Here is a 20918-nt window from a genome sequence, read left to right on the forward strand (position 1 = left end):
TAATATCCCTGATATCTCATATCCTGCAAATTCCTCTCCAATCACTTTGTGCATCCACACAAACAGCCCTGGCACTTCCCTTCCAGTTCAGCTGCTCAGGGTTCTGAAACTCCCCTGGGAATCTGGAGTCACGTGTGAGAAACCCACGCTATCAGCACTTCCAGGGTTATGTTCCTTGACAGTTGTATTTCAAAATCTCTGTAGTTGTTCAGTTTGTTTTGTTTTTTAGCAGTTAAATGTATTAGCTTGTTTTATTTTCCCTTTAAATCATGCATTCCTTTGTATCTTCTGTGTTTTTCATGACTCACTAGACACCTACAAAAATTCCAAAGCATAAAATGCTTCTGATGGACATAACTACTGATTGTTGGCCTAAGCTATGGATGTCACCTTCTCCTTGACAGGATGTCCTTCACCTTAAGACTGCTGTTACCATTTCTAGGAGAAAGTTTTCCCCATACTGTGCCTCAATTTTCTAGAACACCACTTTTCTGGAAATCTGTCTCAGGTAAACCTCACAAATCTTGTGCAAGTCCATTTCCCTTGGAACAGGAAATATTGATCTCCCTTCACACACAACCTTCTATTGTCCAATGTTGAATTTCCACTACTTATGGTAGGCAGACTTTAAAATGGTACCTAATAATCCTTGCCTCCTGGTATCTACTCTTAGGTTTAGTCCCTTCCCTCACATGTAGGCTAAACCTGGTGACTTAGTTCTAACCAACAGAATACAGCATGATGATGCAATGTCACTCTCATGATTAGCTCATGGAAATTGTGACTGCCATCTTGCTGGGAGACTCTATTTCCTTCTTGGCTTGGGCACTTTGATGAAGCAAGCTGCCATGTTGGAGAGGCCCCATGCCAATAGCCAGCAAGAAACTGACCATATTCTCTGTGACAGTACAAAGCCAAAGGGGCACCCACCACCTGATGATAACCTTATTTCCTTGTATTTGAAGTTGTTGTACTCCTATTTTCACAAATTACAGGAAGATAATTGTTTTTGTGAACTACTTTCTTGGGAACAGAATTTTTACACTGATCCTATCATCAAAGATTTATGTCCTATGTAAAGCAATTGCCAAATTTCCGTTTGTGAAGGCCACAAGCAAAGACTCATTGTTTCTCCCTTTTTTCTCCAAGAGGCACTGCCTAAACCATACTCATGGGTGCACACACACAGTCAAGTATAATCATGTTTGCCAGTTAGATCGTCCCTCCAAGGGGAGAAAAGAAGGTAGAAAGCCAAATGCTATCTGAGTATAAACAGTACCTCCTTTTTCCAAGAAATAAGTACTAATCTAACTTGAAATTACATTATAAAATGGATAATTTTTCATGTACACATAGGTATCAGCACATAATCCTTTGTCACAGTCCTCCCAAGTGTCCAACCTTGAGGCCAACTCTCAACACTCCTCACATAATATGTTCCTTGTAATCAATTGCAAAGAGCTTTCATGGGATGGACAATTGCTTAGAGAGGGTGAATCCCTGCCACAGAGGATTTGGCCAACATCAAGTCCAGCTCTCACACCACCTGTTTTCTCTGGAATTCTGTCTCTGTTTTAAATCTTTCATACCGTGCACATTGGAAAAAAGCACTAAGGAATGGCAAACCTAATTTGTTGCACTTTTTGTTTTTCACCACGGGAAAAACATCCACCCAAACAGAAGCTAGAAAATGCAAAGACAGTATTTTTAATAGCATAGTTGGTTTGTGTTCTTCCCACTTGCTCAACATACTAACACGTCATGAAAAACTTAAGATTGATCCACATTTTCATTGTCTAACATAAGCATTAAGGGGAAGACAGCCACAGATTTGCATTCATCTCCTTCCTGTTCCCAGCATGGGATGCTGAGAGCCACAGAATGGAAACACACCAAAGAAGAGCAAAAAGTATACTGTCAGACTCACACACAAAAATTAAGCACAATTTTGCCCAAAAAAGTTGTTGTAAGTCAATCACAAGTAAAATGTTAAGCCATATATTGTATTCTAGGACTTACATTTGATCTTTAATTCATAGTTATATTTACAAGAAATATTACCAGGTTGGGTAGTGGTAAATATCAAATTGTGGTTGGAGAGCCTGCCAAGAAGTTCTATTACAAAAAGGAAATTTCCATATAAAGAATGCTGTTTTGTATTATAACCATAAACACTTTAAAGACTAATAGTTGGGGAAAAATTTACACCAAAGAATTGCAAAATGATGCATATTGCCAACTACAAATTGGCACCTGCCATCTACCTCTACAAGGATCAAATCATGAGCTGCTGAAGCCTCTGACCTTCAATACCCCCTGAGAGGAGTTCAGGGTGGAGATCGGGAATGAGGCCCTCTGTGCTCTGGGAAGAACTGGCAGAACAGGTCTTCAGATAGGTATTTTCAGGAGAAGATTTTATGAGCCCAATTCTTGCATCTCCTTGTAACTAGAAAAGCACCAAAATCATTAATGGTGACATCTGCTCCTTGTGGCTAGCAGCAAGGCTCTGCCAACATGTGTGCTTGACTGCACGTACCCTCCCCTTCACTAAAATCATAGATAATGCTGACCTTCCCCCCTGCCTCTTTGGAGCGATTTCCCAGAGCTATCTGAAATGCTGTCTCCTGGGCTATAGTCCTCATTTTGCTCCAGATAAAACTTAACTCACAACTCTCACACTGTGCTTTTTTTTTTTTTTTTTTCAGTTGACAGTATCTTCATTTCCACAGTCACAGAATTATTTTTCAATGCATACCACAGAAAGGGGGCAAAAATTACCTTTCTACTCTAAAGACCACAAAGTACACAGGAAAGCATGACAAAAAACAAAAGCAAAAACAAAACAACAGGCTTGGATTCAGAAGATCTAGTTTCAGGTCAGTCTCCCTTACTCAGCAGCTGCGTGGCTTTAGCAATTCACCTCTCTGGGCCCTCCTTGCCTCAACTTACATGCAAGGTTCTTTCCAGTTCAAAACGTTCTATATTCTAAATCCCCCTTCAGATTCAGAAAAGCAACCTACAGTCTATACCTATTGTGCTTTTGGTTGATTTCTGAATTACAGAAAAGCTATTTGTAAGTGGTTAGGTATATTCTACAGATAGTACAAATACTACTGTAAATCATATTTATAGGACTTTTGAGGAGCAGAAGGATCGAGGCTGGGGTGGATAAAAATCAAATTATGGTTTGAAAGCCTACCAAGAACTTCTAAAATCTTCAAATTGTTCTTAAAAATGAAATAAAAGGAGAAATCAGAGGAGTGACATTTGATATTGTGGGAAGAGTAGGAAAAGCTAACTTTTCTGTGAGAAAATATTCCCTGAAATACAGTAGTTTAGAGTAAGTGGAGTTTTAGGGTTTTTTTTTTTTTTAATGAGTTTATCAACTGAACTATTTATATTAGATCAACATGGATTACATTTTCCTCATTTCTCACTGCATATTAATCTTATTTGTTCTACCACTCTTGAGATCATTCATGTTTTCTATCATGGTGCTTCTTGTGGTGTTCCTAATCTGAAAACAAAAATATGTTACTTCTACTTTCAAGTTCAGAAGATCAAGTTTCAAACATGAAAGTTATTATCAATAATTAAACCAAAAACCCATGAAGAAGCCACTCTGGGACAAGAATTTTGGCCTTTGAGCACTGAGCCTATTTTTATTTTGAAGTATTCCATGTTTATTTTTGCCTCATACTCCATAAAAGAGCAGCAGTAAACATGTGATGATCAGCCTTAGTATTTTCACAATTAAGGTATTGTTTTTTATATAAGTTGAATTTTTTTCCCCTGGGGCATTAGAGGAATCTCATGTAAGAACTCTCAAAATGCCTTAAATACAAATAATAGATAAAATCCTTCCCAGAGAATCTTACTTTCTGGATATCCTTTAGATCCACTTGGGAACATAAAAATGGGTAACACTAATCATTTCTTTGGAAAGAACAAAATATTCTAGGCTGCATTAAAAAGTATATGGAATTCATAACAAGTATCTGTTTTTTGTTGTTTTGTTTTGGTTTTTTACACTAGAGAGATGTTTACTATATTCATTTGAGGGCTCCATAGCAAACAAACAAAAAACAACCCAGTAAAATAGAAGGGTTTTCAAGAAAAATATCAATGATGAGTAGAATTTTAGGAAGCAAGAATTACGCAGCTTGCAAAAAAAAAAAAAAAAAAAGAAAAAAAGACATTTAATACTTAATTTTATTCCTTAAGATTTATGAGGAGTTTCTTGAGTACAGTGATCAGGTCCATACACATTAAAAATAAAGTAAGTTAAATTAAAAGCACTGGTATGTAGGCTAGATATATTAAATCTCCTCTTTTGGATATCCCTAAAAGGAATAGATTCTTATATTTCAAAGATCTTACATGGCTTTGGAATAGAGCAGAGATACCCTCAAAATGCTTTCCATGCAGTGATAGGACACTGTCCTCAGATGCAGAAGTCCTGTGATTTCCAGGTACCTCTAAACTTCAGTTAATGTAATAAGTAAAATAGAAAGAATATCTGTCTTCTTCACAGGATGCAGTGTCAATTTAATACAACCAATATGAATTGTTAATGTGTAAAACAATAATGCTAAAATGGTCATGACACAGTCTCCACTCTTAGTGAGTTTATAATCCAGTAGTAGAGGCAATATGAACAATTCTGATATACGCTATAGTGAACGAAATCCTGTAATGGAGGAATAAATCAATAGTGCTATATCCTCTCCCCCAGGAGAAAATGATTGATTTCAACGTGAAGAGTGGGAAAGGTTTCACAGACAAGGCAGCATTTGAGCTGAACTTGGAGGATAAGAAAGAGTGCAGGAAGCAATGAGATACAGTGGAAAGGGCATCAGTCTTGGAGTCGACAGCCCGAGTTCTGCTCCACACCTGCCTGCATCACTCACTGCAAGCCTGCAGGCATCTCCGGCACAAGAAGGGCCCTGAGCACGGGCTCTGCCTGCCTTGCTGTTGGTTTAGACAGGAAAGAACAGCAAAATCTACTTGCAGATTTCACTGGGGGCTGAGCCGGTTTTGTCCACCTGTGCATAGCAGTGCTCTTCTGGCCTGAATCCTAGTATTCATGTTCTACTCCCCGGATGGTGAGAACCCTTGCTTTAGGATGGTAATCCCTGATCTTGCCAACTGCTAAATTCTCCTAGTCAAGGACCATAGATGCACGCCTACCATCCAGTTTTAGCTGCTTTAATTGGATAAACTCATTGTTTGGCATTCTTCCATGATTACTTTTAAAACTGTACTGGTTGTACTATTTTATCCATTTTTCATTTAAGGTGTTAACTTTAAAAATTTTATCTTTCATTTTTTACTTTTAACAGAGAACAGGAAGCAGTAATAAGGGAGCATAACAAGGATAGTCCTATAGCTAGTCCTGCCTCAAAGCAGGAAAATTAGTAGAAGTACCCCATGCATCCCTGGTTAGCTCTGCATAAATATTTTTAGGGCCCAGGTTTAGATTTTTGAGTGTGGGCTAATCTCTTTAAACTTGGATCCAGCCTTCAGGATCTAAATTTTGCATCTGAAAATAAGGATATTATACAAAATGATAAAAACATCAAGATCCAGTAGATAAATAGGCAAAGAAAATAAATGGAACATTCATAAAAGATACTATAACTAGTAAAAATGTAGGGAAACAGTTAATAATACAATTAACTGTTATGTATATATATATAATTAACTATTATAGTAATAACAACAACAAAATATCCTATCCTAGGAAGGATAGGAAAGAAGAAACTAAGAGTCTCACATATTACGGGTGGCAATACAACTGGAATAACCTTTATGAAAATTTATTTGGCCATAAAATGTTCTTATTCTGTGATGCCCTCTTATGGAATGCATACTGAGAAAATGATCTCAAAGAAGGAAAAACCGTTTATCTGATGACTGTAGAAACCTCATAAGGAATCTTCCTGTTTCCATCCTTGCCCTACACTGTCCCCCGCACACTCAGCCCCAGCACAATCTATTTTCATCACCGCAGTCCTCTGCTCAGGACCTTCCCTTATACCCTCACTTGATCAAGGTATAAGGCCAAGCCTTATGTTGGCTGACAAGGCCACCTGTGCCCTCCCTTCTGTCTCTGGGACCTCATCTCTGTCACTCTTCTTTTGCTCTTTCCCCTCCAGCCACAGGCTCCTTGCTGTTCCTCCAAACTGGTCATACTCCTACCTTAGGGCCTTTGTTCTGAGTATTTCCTTTGCCTCAGTTCTCTTCCCCCAGAGACCCATGAGGTCCCACTCTGCTTCTCTCAACCTTTTGCCCAGCTGTCATCTTCCTAAGAGGCCTGTCTTGACCTACTCAGTTTAAAACTCCAATTCACATTCCTACCCCTGAATAAAAGCAGGATTGCTGATTTCCTCTTTCCCTGCTCTTTCTCTCCTACGCACTATAGAAATTACTTACAATGTCTGTGATCTGTCTTCCCCACACAAAATACGAGGTCCACAAGGGCAGGGATTTTTGTCAGTTTTGCACTGGTGTATCCTAAAAACTTGGACTAGTACCTGTCACTTACACATAGGCAGTCAGTAAATAACTGTTGAATGAATGAAGTTTAAAATAGCAAAAAGGAGGAAGCATGTCTAAAAACAGAGGGCTGGCTGGTGAAAATCATGGTAATGGAATGCATTCTAGACTGATGTAATCAAACCTCTTAATCTTTCTGCGTGATTCAACCCTTTGCAACCAGGTACTTTAAAAAGGAGAAAGAGCCCTTTCTGCATTGGGGAATCTGAACAGAGAAGATGAAGCACCGGCAGCTTCCCTCTAGGGGTACCAGGATACCTCCAGAGTCTTGGTCTTCAGGAAAGGACTGACAGCTGCATTGTTCGGCCTGACATAAGAGAGCTCAATAAATATTTTTTGACTGAAGGAAAGAAGAGCTTATGCCTCTGTCCTGGCTGCACTGGGTTCCTGGCTCCTTTTAAGGTGGGGAATGATCTGAGAAGTGGAGTTTGTTCCCAACAGGTGATCTAAGTAGGGTAAATGTCAGGTCAGCCCCAGAGACCCTGGCCTGTGCGTGACAAGGACTCACACGTTCCTCAGAGCTCTTCCATCTTCTGCTGCCACTGCTGTCTTCCCCACCCCGGTCGGAGCAGAGCCATCTCTTGTTTCGACACTTCGAGGCTGTCGCATGAGAAGCAGCCACTTCTCTCTCAAGGTGCCTTAGGAAGACAGAAGCCAGGGGTGGGTCTGCGGGGCTGACCAATTATTATGGGCTCACTTTATCTAGTAAGTTTGATAACTTAGAAATCACAAGTGATTCTCATCAGGTGTAAATTTTTCTCTGATTTGAAATGCAGAACACTTTTAACATTTAACACTAAACTTCATATAACTTTTATTGCCTTTCATTTTTTTTCTAACAGGAAGTAGTGATAATATTATATACGAGTCCACTACGAAGGCAGACATCTGGTTTTCTTTCTTCTAAGGGGGAAGATAACCTCAAACAACATTAACATGAAGAAATTCTCAATATGATCTACCCCTCAACTATCTAAACCAATGGGTTTAAAACTTTATGGGGGTGGGAGGAAAACAAGTTTATGGCCCCAACCCCGGAAATTCTGATTTAGTAGATTTTAGGGAAAGCCAGAAATCTGTATTTTAAGAAGCATTCTAAGTGATTCTGGAGCAGGTGTTTCATAGACCCCACCGGCAAACACTGATTATCACCTTGGACAGAATATAGAAAGAAGGATGAAAAGAACATACCTGACCCAGAACTTAAAGATGTGATCCACTGTATAATAAAGCAGTAAGTAATAAAGATGAATCAGCAGTCACAAGAAACATGTTTAGTCATGACAAGGCAGTGAACCCCCTCCTGGGAATAAATCATCAAATGTTGCTATTAGTGAGTACACAAACTGCTAAAAATGCATGTAGTCCTTGATGGAGAACTGCATTTTATGAAATTCAGTGTGTTTCTTCTGCAGAACAACGGAGTGATACTAAATGTATCATGTAAGAAATGATTTGGTCTGTATGTGAAAAATAAAGAAAAGCTCACAAAATTTTCAGAGAGCACATTTGAGAAAAATAAATCTTGGACAGTCTACCCCTTTGATTTTTCATATCCGTGGTACCTAGCTGTGGGTGTTACCTAAAATCCCACCCATAGATCACTTTTGGTTTCCTAATTTGTTTTAGGTGATTTTTTTTTTTTTTTTTTTTTTTTTTTTTTGCGGTACGCGGGCCTCTCACTGTTGTGGCCTCTCCTGTTGCGGAGCACAGGCTCCGGACGCGCAGGCTCAGCGGCCATGGCTCACGGGCCCAGCCGCTCCGTGGCATGTGGGATCTTCCTGGACCGGGGCACGAACCCATGTCCCCTGCATCGGCAGGCGGACTCTCAACCACTGCACCACCAGGGAAGCCCTGTTTTAGGTGATTTTTAACAAAGATTCATTTTTATTCTTTTGCAGGATTTTTCCTAAGTATGTGTTCAAGTTAATTGTTCCATGGGAATGAGCTAGCAAAGATCAGATTAGCTAGTCTGGAAGACATTCTGAAACAATTATGAAATAGATGCTGAAATATAATTGTCACTATAATAATACTGATGACTACGTAGCAATGTAGAAAGATGCTTATAATAATGAGTTAAAATTCAAAATGATGTATTTAAGATTATAACTATGTAAAATCATATACTATGAAGACAATTGTGATTAACTGTACTGTAGTGAGCAAGGCTCACTAACTAGGTAGCATCTAAGTATCACTGACCGCTAGGAGGAGGGGAGCCAACTACGAGGTGTGAGTTACCCCACACGAGGCCCACCAGACATGGCTTCTTCTCCAACTCACAGGAGATTAATATGCCACATGCCATAAGCCGTTAATCCATCCTTTGATAATTTGCTTATTGTTTAGTGCAGACCCTCCCCAAAGTCGAAAATCTGTGTATGGCTTACAGTTCGTCCTCTGTATATGTGGTTCCTCCATACCTGTGGCTCGCATCCACGCATTAAACCAAGTAGCAGAGCAGATTGTGCAGTGCTGCAGTATTTATCATTGACAAAAGCCTGCATATAAATGGACCCACACAGTTCAAACCCACGTTGTTCAACGGCCAACTGAATTGAAATAATAGTTGTTCTCTATTTTATATCTTTCTATAAGTTTTATTATTTTCACAGCTTAAGCTATCAATATATAAAATTAAAAAGATTCTCTCCTTACATTCTTTGATGTCCCTCAAAGAGGTTCACACATTCCCAAAGACATCTCAAGTGAACATTACTATTTCACGTGGGCTAATGACAAACTCTGTGCCTGTTTCCTCATCTGTAAAATAGGCATGCTCTGAGCTTTGCCCACATCACAAGGTGGCTATAGGAGGGAAGCAGCATGCATAGCAGGGTGAAAAAACCATAGCATTTAGAGCCATGTAGTCATGAGTCCTAATTCTGGCTCTGAAACTTACTATCTCTGTGACCTCTGGCAAGTTATTAAACTTCTCGGAGCCTCAACGTGAAATGGGCAATTTCCACCTTATAGGGTATATGCATGCATGACATCTGAAACACTGCCCAACATGCAATAGACGCTCAAGAAATGCTATTATAGCAGTGCTTTGTAAACCACAAAACATATTATGTAAATGCAATGTGTTCATAATGATAATAGAAAGAAAAGGGGAGAAAAAAACTATGAACAGAACTGGCCACAGAAGCACAGTACTGGGAATGTGAAAAACACAAGATGTGCTTGGAGAAGGGGTAACATGACATGGCTGAAAGATGGCATTCCTGATTTCTGTTCTCAAGAATATGAAAAGCCACTGAAGACACTTTGAGAAAAATCTAACAAGGCATTACCCATGCTTTAGGAACATAACTATTTGGAAATGTGGAAGATGGTATGCAGGAAGGAAAGCCAGAGGTAGGATAACAACTTGGTTAGGAGGCAAGAGGGCATGAAATTGGGCTGGAGCAATGGGAACGAGGCAGAGGTATGGATCTGGAGGCATGGAGAAGAGCTAGGAGGCTGTTACAGAGTCTGGAGAAATAAGGGGGAAAACCTGCATAGTAAGGGTGCAAAGGAATGGAGAGGGCAAAGAAACATTTAGATGACCTTCATGAGTAAAGAGAGGAGAAGGGAGATTCAATATGGTTTCAAGGGTCTGACAGGGGAACTAGGAGAATGTTAATTCTGCTGTTCAAGAAAAAGGGAAGATAATGAGTTCAGTTTTGGACAAGAGGGATCCAAGGCATTTAAAGAGATGTCCGCTAGATAGACCCCAGGAGAGAGAACTGTAGAGTTGGGAGTGATCACCATAGAGATGAGAAGTAAAACTAAGAGGACTTGATGAGAATCAAATGGAGTTTAGGACCTACAAAATAAATGGTAGGAAAGAGTCTTAATAAATGTAAACACATTTACACAGGACTATTAAGAGGACAAAGGTTGGCTAAATGAAGTCTCCACCAGCAATGGACTCAAAAAACATAATATGGTACGAAAATGAGAGCAATAATATCTATAAAAATCATATTAACTTACTAAATTTATCATTTTTATATTAACTTACAGAAATAAAAGTTAATAAAATCATTGGGTTCCTTCAGGCATGCAAATTGGAACTGGTGAAACTCAATGCTTCTAAATTTTTGCTATGAAATTCAACATCTTTTCACATCAGTAAATATCCAAAGGAGACTAATTCAAAAATTTCAACGTTTATTTACACTTTGCATATCTCAAAAACTTTGAAAAAAAAAAAGAAGTTTCAAAAGGAAGTTAGCAAATTCTCATAGATCTGCTTGTTTCTAGCACTTGGGGGAGATGGAGTCTTGGAGTTTTAGAGACTGGAATCCTGATGGTAGAACTTCAAATGTTCTCATCACTTGCCAAGGAAGTGCCATACTTGATCTGTGTTTAAAAATGGGGGAAGCAGGGTGTTAGGGAAGGGGTGGAGAGGGAGTGGGGGAGGAAAGGAGGATAAGACAAATTTAATTTAGACCTTTCGGAAAGATTTAGGCAGATAAAAACAATCAGAACTTAGTATGACACATTTCTATATTTAAAGCCTCTCACCTTTAAACTTTCATCCTAAGTTCTCTCATTTGGCTAAGGCCTTATAGTCTAGAGCTTTCCCACTTTATTTCCTACATCTTACTGGGTCACTTTAGTCTTTATTGAATAGTACTGAAGCTAGTGTCCTAGCTACGGCATGAAAGGTCTAGGAAAACCCTGTACTGTAAAATCTGACTGTCTGTCAAATACCCAAAATGGGATAATATTGCAAAGAAACAATCTGTTAGTTTCCCATATAAGGAATATAGTTTGCTTTCCCACGAAATCATGTCTATACATTTGCTCCTTTCTAAACATCTTACAACTCGATTCATAGTAAATAGTTCTCATTTTTCCTCCAAACTTGCAAGCTGAATATTCTTCTAAAGTTTCATATTAAAACAAAAAGGCAAAAAAGCCTTGCAATATTTTAAAAGGCAAATGATACATGCACATGCTTGTATTTTGAGATTTTTACTACAGAACATTTTTACTTGTTTCTCAAAACAGCTTCAAATAATGGTAATTTTAAAAAATGCTATTTTTAATCCTACTATAAATTTTGATTTTAAGATCTTTAGTTAAAATGAGTGATTCATTAAAATGATGATAGATAATAAATGAAGTCTCTCAAATGCAGACATTTGGAGGCTTAAAATTTATCAGAACTAGCTGGAACCTCAGTGCTTCACCAACAGTCACTGCACAATCAAACTACTTTCTAGCCTAAAAGTAATACACATGTTCCTTATTTTCTGAAATTAGGAAATAATTGATTTCATCTGAAAACTTTAATGACTAAAAAAGTATTTTACTTAGTTTATATAATTTTTAAATTAATCTATTGTATTATTGGGGGTGTCCACTACTGTAAACGAATAAATTTACATATCTAGCTCCTCAAGAACCAGCATATACCATACCTTCTTCACTACTTCCTTTATTCAGTGAAAATGACACCTGAAAGATAAGAACAGTCTCTGTTATAACGAACATTTAGATGTGGAAACTATATCCAGAATGTTTTTTTTTAACATGAAATTATAGAACAAAGTGAATACTCCTCTTTGCCTTTTATTGTTATTGCCTGTTCTTCCAGATAAACAAACCACAGACTTAAGAGTCAAATAAGAAAAAAAAGCATTCTTGAAAAAATTTTCTGTCATTAACCCATGGGAACTACTGAGAATGTGAAGAGAGGAGAGGGGTTTTCTTTCAGTTGCTTCTTTGGCTGAGGCCTTGAGAACAAAAATCCAAAACACACATTCATAGATACATGCACACACGTGTACGTAGGTACACACAGAGACACATTATATAATGTATTTAGCTGTCTTCTAAAGTGTTTAAATTAATTTTTCTATTTTGATGACTGGGCCAAGATTCCTAGAACAGACATAACCTGTGGTAGACAAGATTGAAAAGTTTTTCTGAGATATAAGATTTTTTCCTAATTAAGAATAATGCATTTTTAAAGGTTTAAAAAAAATTTAAAGAGAGATCCATTCTCCACAGAGGAGAATGCACAAAGCCCATGAATAACCAGAATAAGCATCTATGTAACCAACACCCAAGTCGAGGAATGGAACATGCCAGGCACTTCCCCAATCATAACCTCTTCTTCCCTGAGGTGTAACCACCACCCTGATTTTATAACACACTTTTCAGATTTCAAATTTAATAATCAACTTCTAATTCTCTGAATTTGCTCAGCTTTAGTAGGAAAGATCTACCTCTGATATTTGAGGTCTGGGGCAAATGTACAAATGGAGACCCATATATCATACACCTGAGTATTTAAAGGTTATAAGTCAAGCTAACAAAGTGACTATAAAAACTGTTGCATCCTACTATCTTGATAAATATACCTTTGCACTGACTTGGAAGCTCCTGTTTAGCATTCTGGACACCTTAGAGACTGCCTGAACATGGCAGAGTAAGGAAAAGAGGCACATGGCCTTCGTCCCACCCTGCTTCTGCTACCCCAGGCTCCATTCTGTGTTGAGGGCCTCACCTGCACAAGGGTAGCTCACATATCTAGGCATCCCCTGCCTCCTAACAGCCACCCACAGGCCCCTGTAGAAGTAATGGTGAGCAGAGTCCACACAGTCATGAGCGTACACTTGGGGAGATGCCCATGTAGGCCCTGGAAACAGGCTTGCAGCTATCTGGGTAAGGAATTCCAGGGACTTGAGTAACTAAAAGGTGGTCTAGAATGGGGGCTTGGGCTCCTTGTGAATGCACAACTTTGGTCCCTCGGTCTTGCCCTGTGAGGAGAGACGTGATTAGATGAGGGCCAAAGCAGGACCCTCTAAAAAGAAGGACCCAAAGCAGGGCCCTCCTTAGGTCTAAGGACAGTCCTGAAGAACAACTTAGGAGGAAAATATAAATTTCAGCAATATTAAAAGATTCTCTATGATAGTTAATGTGCCAACTTGGAGGTTGGTTTTGCTTGAGATTAACTTTTAAATTGATGAACTCTGGATAAAGTAAGACTGCCCTCCATAATGTGAGTGGGCCCCATTCAATCAGCTGAAGGCCTGAACAGAACAAAAAGACCAGCCTCCCCAAGCATGAGGGAATTCTCCAGCAGACTGCCTTTGGACTTCATCTGAATCCCTGGTTTTCCTGGGTCTCCAGCAGGCCATCCCCTTCTGCAGATTTTGGAATCACCAAGCCTTAACAATCTCTTCATATGTATCTCCTATTGACTGTTTCTCTGAAAAACGCTGGCTAATACATTCCCCTGAATCATAAATGGGTTAAAGTTATTTTTCCTTCTACTTTTTGAGAAAAAGGTTAATCAAATATGCTTTGTTTTATTTTCTATCATACAAAATGATGATATAACAATGTAAATAAAGAAGACCTCTGTATAAATTTTATGTAAAACATCCTTGAGATTTTTCCAAGTACTTCAAAAAAAAAACCGAAAGAAAATTCTATTCAGCTTCCTAGCAGAGAAAATGCTTAACCATGGTTGGTTTTGAGGATGGCAGAACTTAAATAATTCTGGGTGTGAAAGTAACACTACAACATAAAAATTGAGATTAGGCCTTTGGGATTTGATGGCTCTGTTTTTCTAAATAGACTATAAAACAGAATAACTTGCTTATTCTTTGAAATGCTTATGCTCTTTAAATTGTGCAGGACGCCTATTACAGAGTTTGTTGGAAAGGTAGCTCTTTAGATTTCCTGCTTAAAATTAGCAGCTGCTTCTTGCTGGAGCTGTCAAATATTTCAGGGGAAGAAAATGTATGATATATGAAATAGAATAATCGATCAGCTTCTCATTAACCTAAAAAGCATTACAGAAAAGAAATGGACAAACTATTCTAGCTAAAACATTTATCATTGCATTTTATTTTAAAAATAATTCCCAGAATGTTTTATTTCTTTATTCCTAAAATATATTTCTTGGTTGGTAGAATATATTCAGACTGTACAAAGCCTCATATAAAAGAAAACAAACATCACAGGTAAATCTAACAGAGATAAAATAACTACGAAAGTCTGGAAGTTTTCTTTGTTTTTTTTTTTTTTTTTTTTTTTTACACATCTCCATATTAACATATGTCAAAAGAGACCAACATTTAAATTTGAAAACAACAATGGGTTCATGATACACATCAGCTATTTAACTCTTCACCTACTGTCAATGACTTCCTGATTCTTAAACATTACACTTGCTTACAGAAAATGGAAGAACAAAGAAACACACAGAGCAGCATTTTAAAGTGACCTAATCCCAACCCTCTCTCTCAGAAGTCACCATCATTACATTTTCCTTGTACGAAACAGAAGGATTTTCAGTTACTTACTTCTAATTTCTCAGTAGGGGATGAATGTGGGCACCCTCTACTCATCCAAGATAAATTCTCCAGGAAATTGTATTACTTTATACTCTCATTCTAAAAATGCTCTCCCCTCTCCTCTCCCACTCCAAAAATACTTCTCATGAATATTCATATCTTTAATTTCTTTCAAACAAATTTAGTGTTCTTATTACCAAAGTATTCCTCTTTTATCAACCAAAGAAGGCTTACTCTCTTTCTGTCCCTACTCATGTGTAAACTGTATTTTAAATGAACATGAACTATTAAACAACTGTTTTGTACTCCTTCAGATAACCCCACCAGGTCCCTATAAGCATTTTCACCTGCAGGTTACATTTGTTCAAATTAATTAACAAACATGACACACTCAACCAACATAAAAGCTTGCTTTACTACATGATATGAGGATTGATGTTCTTTTACTTTATTATAAGGATTCAAAATTAAAGAGAAAAAAGTTTCTGATTTTTCATTCAGGTGAGTAGGGTTTTAGTTGAATTAAATTACCTTGGGTATTCTCTCCCTACATTATGTTTCCATGGTTTATAAGGCAGTTATTCTATATTCATTTTTTTTCTTCTTCCAGTTTTACTGAGATATAATTGACATACAGCACTGTATAAGTTTAAGGTGTACAGCATAATGATTTAACTTACATCATGAAATGATGACCACAATATGTTTAGTGAACAGCCATCATCTCATATAGATACAAAATTAAAGAAACAGAAAACACATTTTTCCTTGTGATGAGCACTCAGGCTTTACTCTCTTAACAACTCTCACGTGTAACATACAGTGGCATGAATGCTATTTATCCTACTCTACCGTGTATCTCTAGTAGTTACTTATCTTATGACTGGGAGTTTGCACCTTTTGACTGCCTTCATTCAATTCTTCCTCCCCCCACCCACCGCTCTGGTAACAGCAAATCTGATCTCTTTTTCGGAGTTTGTTTGTTTGTTGCAGTATAAATGACCTACCACACTAGGTTAGTTCCTGGTGCACAATATAGTGTGCTGGTCTCAAAGAGTCGATTTTTGGTTTCATTAATTTTCTGTGTTGTTTTTCTGGGCATACAAATTCTCTTAATTATGAAATATCAATACTTCAAACACACAGAAAATGAAGAGACCTTTATAACCAATATCTACTCTCTAGATTTTTTTAGAGTTAACATTGTTATTTCAGAAAAGTTACAACTGAAGTCTCTTTTTCTCCCGACTCATCAAAAATAAAGACCTTATTTATTTTTACTCCCTCTCAGAAGTAATTCTCCTAACCACTACGCTGAAACTGGTGTTTATTGTTCTTATTTATGTTTCTAAAATGTGAGCAATGTATCTGTTTGTATTCATTAAAAATATATGGTGCTGCTTTGGATGTTTTAAAATTTACTTCAACAATGCATACTATATCCTGCTGCAAATGTTTTTTTCACCCAATACTGCACTTTAAGGTTTTATCCATGTAGAGTCATATAGTTCTAATTCACATATTTTACCTGTGGTATAGTATTCCACTGTACAAATATACTACAGTTTATTTACCCAGTTTTCTATTGATAGATGTTTGTCCAGTTTCCAACTTTCCCATGTCTGATCATAAAAACGTATGTATTAGTGTCTCAATAGAATGTACATCTAGAAAGGTAACTTCAGAGTAGTGGGTTATAAGCATCTTCAACTATACTAAAAATCACTTAATTGCTCTTCAAGGTAGCTGTACTAATTTATACTCCTATAAAGCATATCAACAAGTATGAGTGGTCTCCCTTCTCCACTTGCTTAAAAACACTTGTAAACGTTTGCCTATCTGATAACTATGAAATTGCACTATGTCTTAATTTGATTTCATTGATCACTGGGGAAATACAGCAGATTTTCACATGTTTACTGGCAATTTAAATATTCTCTCTTGTGAGTTGCCCATTCATACTTTTGCCCATTTTTTTTCCTACTGGTTATTTTTTTCTTGTTGATTTGAATAAGTTGTTAATCCTTTTGTCACTTATATGCAAGTATCTTCTCCCAATCAATGGCTTATCTTTTGACTTATTTTGTGGTATCTTTAATTGTTTACAGCTTGAAAAAAAACTTTAAATTTGTCAGTCTTTTCTAGGTTATTCCTGGCCCTTTAATATTCCATATACATTTTAGGATTATCTTACCAAGTTCAGTGAAAACCCTATTGAAATTCTGATTAAAAACAGATTGACTTCATTAATTAATATGGGAAAAATGTCATTTTCATAATTAAGTATTCCTTTAAACTGTTGATAAGTCTATTTGGGTTTTCTGTTTATTCTTGATTTGACATTGTAATTTATATTTTTTTAAAAATTGTCAACTCATCTATGTTTAGAAAGGTATTGCCAAAAGCAATTTAGAATATTCCTTTTTTTCTTTTTTTTTTGGCCACACTGTGTGGCACATGGGATCGTAGTTCCTGAAAAGGGATTGAACCCATGCCCTCTGTCCCCCCTGTAGTGGAAGCATGGAGTCTTAACCACTGGACTACCAGGGAAGTCCCGAGTATTCCTTTCTGATTACTTATATATCTCCTGTGTCTGTAATAATGTCTTAATTTTAATTTTTGATATTTTTATTTATGCTTCTCTATTTCACTGTCTTTCCTGTAATAAGTTTGTCTATATTATTAGCCTTAAAAGAAGAAAACCCAGCTTTTATTTTCATTGATCCTTTTCATTATCTCCTTGTTTTCCATTTCATTAAATATTTGCTCTACTCTTTATAATTTTCTCTCTTATAATGTAAAAAGATAGAAAAAAACAGAGTGCTTGTTGAGTTAAATGTTCAGCCTCTCAATTTTCTTTCTTCATTTCTGCTGTACAGTTAATTTCTCTCAAAAACTTTTTTGCTGCATCATGCAAGTTTTGACATGGAGTGATTTAGTTGTCATTCAATTTTAAATATTTTATAATTTTTCATAATTCATTGTTTTGAGGCATGACTTGAGAAGTATTTTTAGTTCCCAAACAACACAGATTTGGGTTTTTTTTCTTTTAATATTTTTATAACTGATTAGCAACTTTGTTATACTGTTGACAGAGAAAGTGGTCTGCATTACCTCAACTCTTTGGTATTATTTTCCAACTCTTTGTGGTCTAACATATACTCAATTTTTGGAAGTGTCCACATATACTAGAAAAAACAATGTATTCTCTAATTATATATATTAGATAAAGCTTGTAAATTTTGTTCCCATCTTCTCAATATATTTTCCAAATAATACTTTATATACAGTAAAGGATCCTAAAACTAGCATCTTAAATCCCAGAATCAATTGTCATTAAATATCAACTGATATTAGTTCTGAAAGGAAAACTACATGTGTATGCACACACGCACACTCATGTGTGCACACACATACACAAACATACATTCCTTGTTCCCTATAAAGGCTCTGAACCTTGTTCCCTGAAATAAAGCTCCAACTTCTGGTCATATAGTCTTCAAAAATTGGGTGGTCCTGTGGTTGAACTACCACTGAGAGTTACTCCTGTTGCTGGTGGCCACACACTGTAGCCCGGACACCCAGAGTAACCAACTGCCTCTGTGGATCCCTAGTGTGTTCAGATCTAAGTAGCAAACCTTGTTTTTGACACAGCCATGCCTTTCATGATTGTATATAATTCAAACATCTCTATTTATAAACAAAATCCAATAACCTTTCTGACCATTTCAGTTCTCCTTATCCTCCTCAGATCATCTATCCTTCTTAAGATCTCTAACCTAAGTCTGACAAATTACTTCTGTAGATATTTTCTCTTTTGTTTCTAAAATGCATCCAAACAATAGTCATCAGGGTGTTGGCTTTTATTTTTCTTGGTTATGGTGACACTATTTTTCCTAATTTAATTGATCTGTACATATTGTTGGGTGACTACTTAATGATTTTGGGGGGAGGCCTCAATGCTACTATATTTAATTGTATTTTGATCAATATATGTTCACCAGTATATGCTTCCTGCAACAGTTCTCCTAATCCCTCAAGAGATTAGTCCATTTCTTTTCTTTGTATACTTTAAAAGTGTATGTTCACCAAAGCCAATTACTTGATCCTAAAATCTCACCTAATTAACGATCATTCTGAATATTCTGTGAATATACATCTAGAAAGTGAAAACTTATATTACTATCTGGCCTTGTTTTAAGCGTAACTTCGGGCTTATTTATTTATTTATTTATTTTTAAAGATTTTTTTTTGATGTGGACGATTTTTAAAGTCTTTATTGAATTTGTTACAATATTGCTTCTTTTTTATTTCCTTTTTTTTTTTTTTGGCTACAAGGCATGTGGGATCTTAGCTCCCCGATCAGGGATCGAACCCACAACCACTGCACTGGAAGGCAAAGTCTTAACCACTGGACCACCAGGCAAGTCTCCAGACTCATTTAACATCTACACATCTGTCTTAAGATAATATTACCTAAGTTGATTAACTTGTTAGAATGAGTTCACTTATTCTAAGTCCACTAATAAACCTTGGGGTTACAATTTGTTTCCATACAGGCCCAGGATTGATGTGGTCTGAATATGATCAAGTTTGATGGATGACTTTAATGTCTTAAGTTATTCTGAGCAAGCAAAGGACAAACAAAAGCTGACAGTACTTTGAAGTCAGTGCAACATTCAATATATAGCAAAATAGAGAGATCTGGGAATATATACCTAAGTAATGCTGAGTCAAACATCTCAATGTGGTTCTGAAGAGATAAAATGCCAAGTCAAAATGCTCTGACTACAAAGAATGTCATTATTACAAGTTGATAAAATTTTCAGGAGAAATTGTTACCTAATCTGAGCTCCTGAATCACTAATGAGGCTGCTAATAGAGCAATTCTTTGACTTACAAATTTTTAATGGTGAAATCCCATGTACAGTAAGTTCCAATAGAGCTGATGACGAGGGGCTGCTTTCTCTGCATTTTGAGTTTCTACCATAGTTTTCTCAGTGAAAAATCAGTATAGCACCTTCTTCATTATTATGAAACACAACAAAGCCACCAAACCATGTAATTAAAGCTGGATGTTAATGTTTCTGAATTCTAATCTTGTTCCCCAAATCAAACTATCCAGATCATATCCATGTTCTCCAATTATTATTTTTTTCCGAGGATTTTTCCTACTAATATGGTAGGAAACAACTTTTTTAAAAAGATGTAAGATTGAAACTTTATTCTTACAGCTAATTTTAAGACAAGTATCTATTACATCTACCATTTATAAAACCCAAACTAAAATAAATGAAATAGTCTTAATCTGAGATTAGTGGGAGACTACGTGAATAAAGTTTTTAATTTGTTTTCCTTAATTTTTTTCTTAAAGAATTAATAATAAATATTGAAGAGAACTAAGTTCAGAATGTAATGACACAGATATAAAATTGAAAACTTGAAAAAAATACAACGATATTGTAGCCTGCATTACTGTCATGGCTCCCCTGCATCTTCCTTTGCTTCCCTAGCCCATTCTCACCAACGCAGCCAGAGTGATCTTGTTAAAATCTAAGTCAGATCATATCACTCCTTTGCTTAAATCTCTCAATGGTTCCTTCTTATTCAGAATAAGAAATGAGATTCTTAAAATAGTCTCTAAGGGTATTTTACAGTGTCTTTCATAATAATTTGCCTCCATTTTCACCCCCAGATCCATGCATTTCTGATCTCATCTCCTCCTTTCTCCCTTAGACTCTTTCTACTCCACCAGCCACTGTGGCTCCTCGGTTATTTCTTGAACATGTCAGGTACCCACTTGCCTCGTGGCCTTTGGGCTGCAGCATGGAATGCTCTTCCTTTAGATAGTCACTTGGCTCAGTCCCTTACCTTCTACAAAACTTGACTCAGGTCCGTTCTCCCCTCAGTGGGGCTGTTCCCTACTACTTTTCAATCACTACAACTCTCATCCCACTCCTGGTACTTTATCTCCTCTTCCCTCATTCATTTTTCATCATAGCATTTATCACATTCACAAACACTATATATTTCACTTGTGTATTTATTTAT

The 20918-nt window shown here is 36.9% G+C and overlaps 1 protein-coding gene across 5 annotated transcripts in view; it reads right to left on the reverse strand.

Annotated features, from left to right (window-relative positions):
- Nucleotides 1–10699: 10699 nt before the first annotated feature.
- PPA2 (inorganic pyrophosphatase 2) overlaps nt 10700–20918 on the reverse strand; it is a 92745-nt gene continuing 82526 nt past the window's right edge. For all 5 annotated transcript variants that reach the window (XM_060088313.1, XM_060088308.1, XM_060088302.1 and 2 more), the window contains 2 exons: nt 11979–12015; nt 10700–10911 (listed from right to left, as the gene is read on the reverse strand). In XM_060088313.1, coding sequence (XP_059944296.1) covers nt 10883–10911; nt 11979–12015 — 66 coding nt within the window. In that variant the 3' untranslated portion in view covers nt 10700–10882. The remainder of the gene's footprint in view (nt 10912–11978; nt 12016–20918) is intronic.

The sequence above is a fragment of the Mesoplodon densirostris genome, chromosome 1 (assembly GCF_025265405.1).
Source record: "Mesoplodon densirostris isolate mMesDen1 chromosome 1, mMesDen1 primary haplotype, whole genome shotgun sequence".
In the NCBI taxonomy this organism is placed as follows: Eukaryota; Metazoa; Chordata; class Mammalia; order Artiodactyla; family Ziphiidae; genus Mesoplodon; species Mesoplodon densirostris.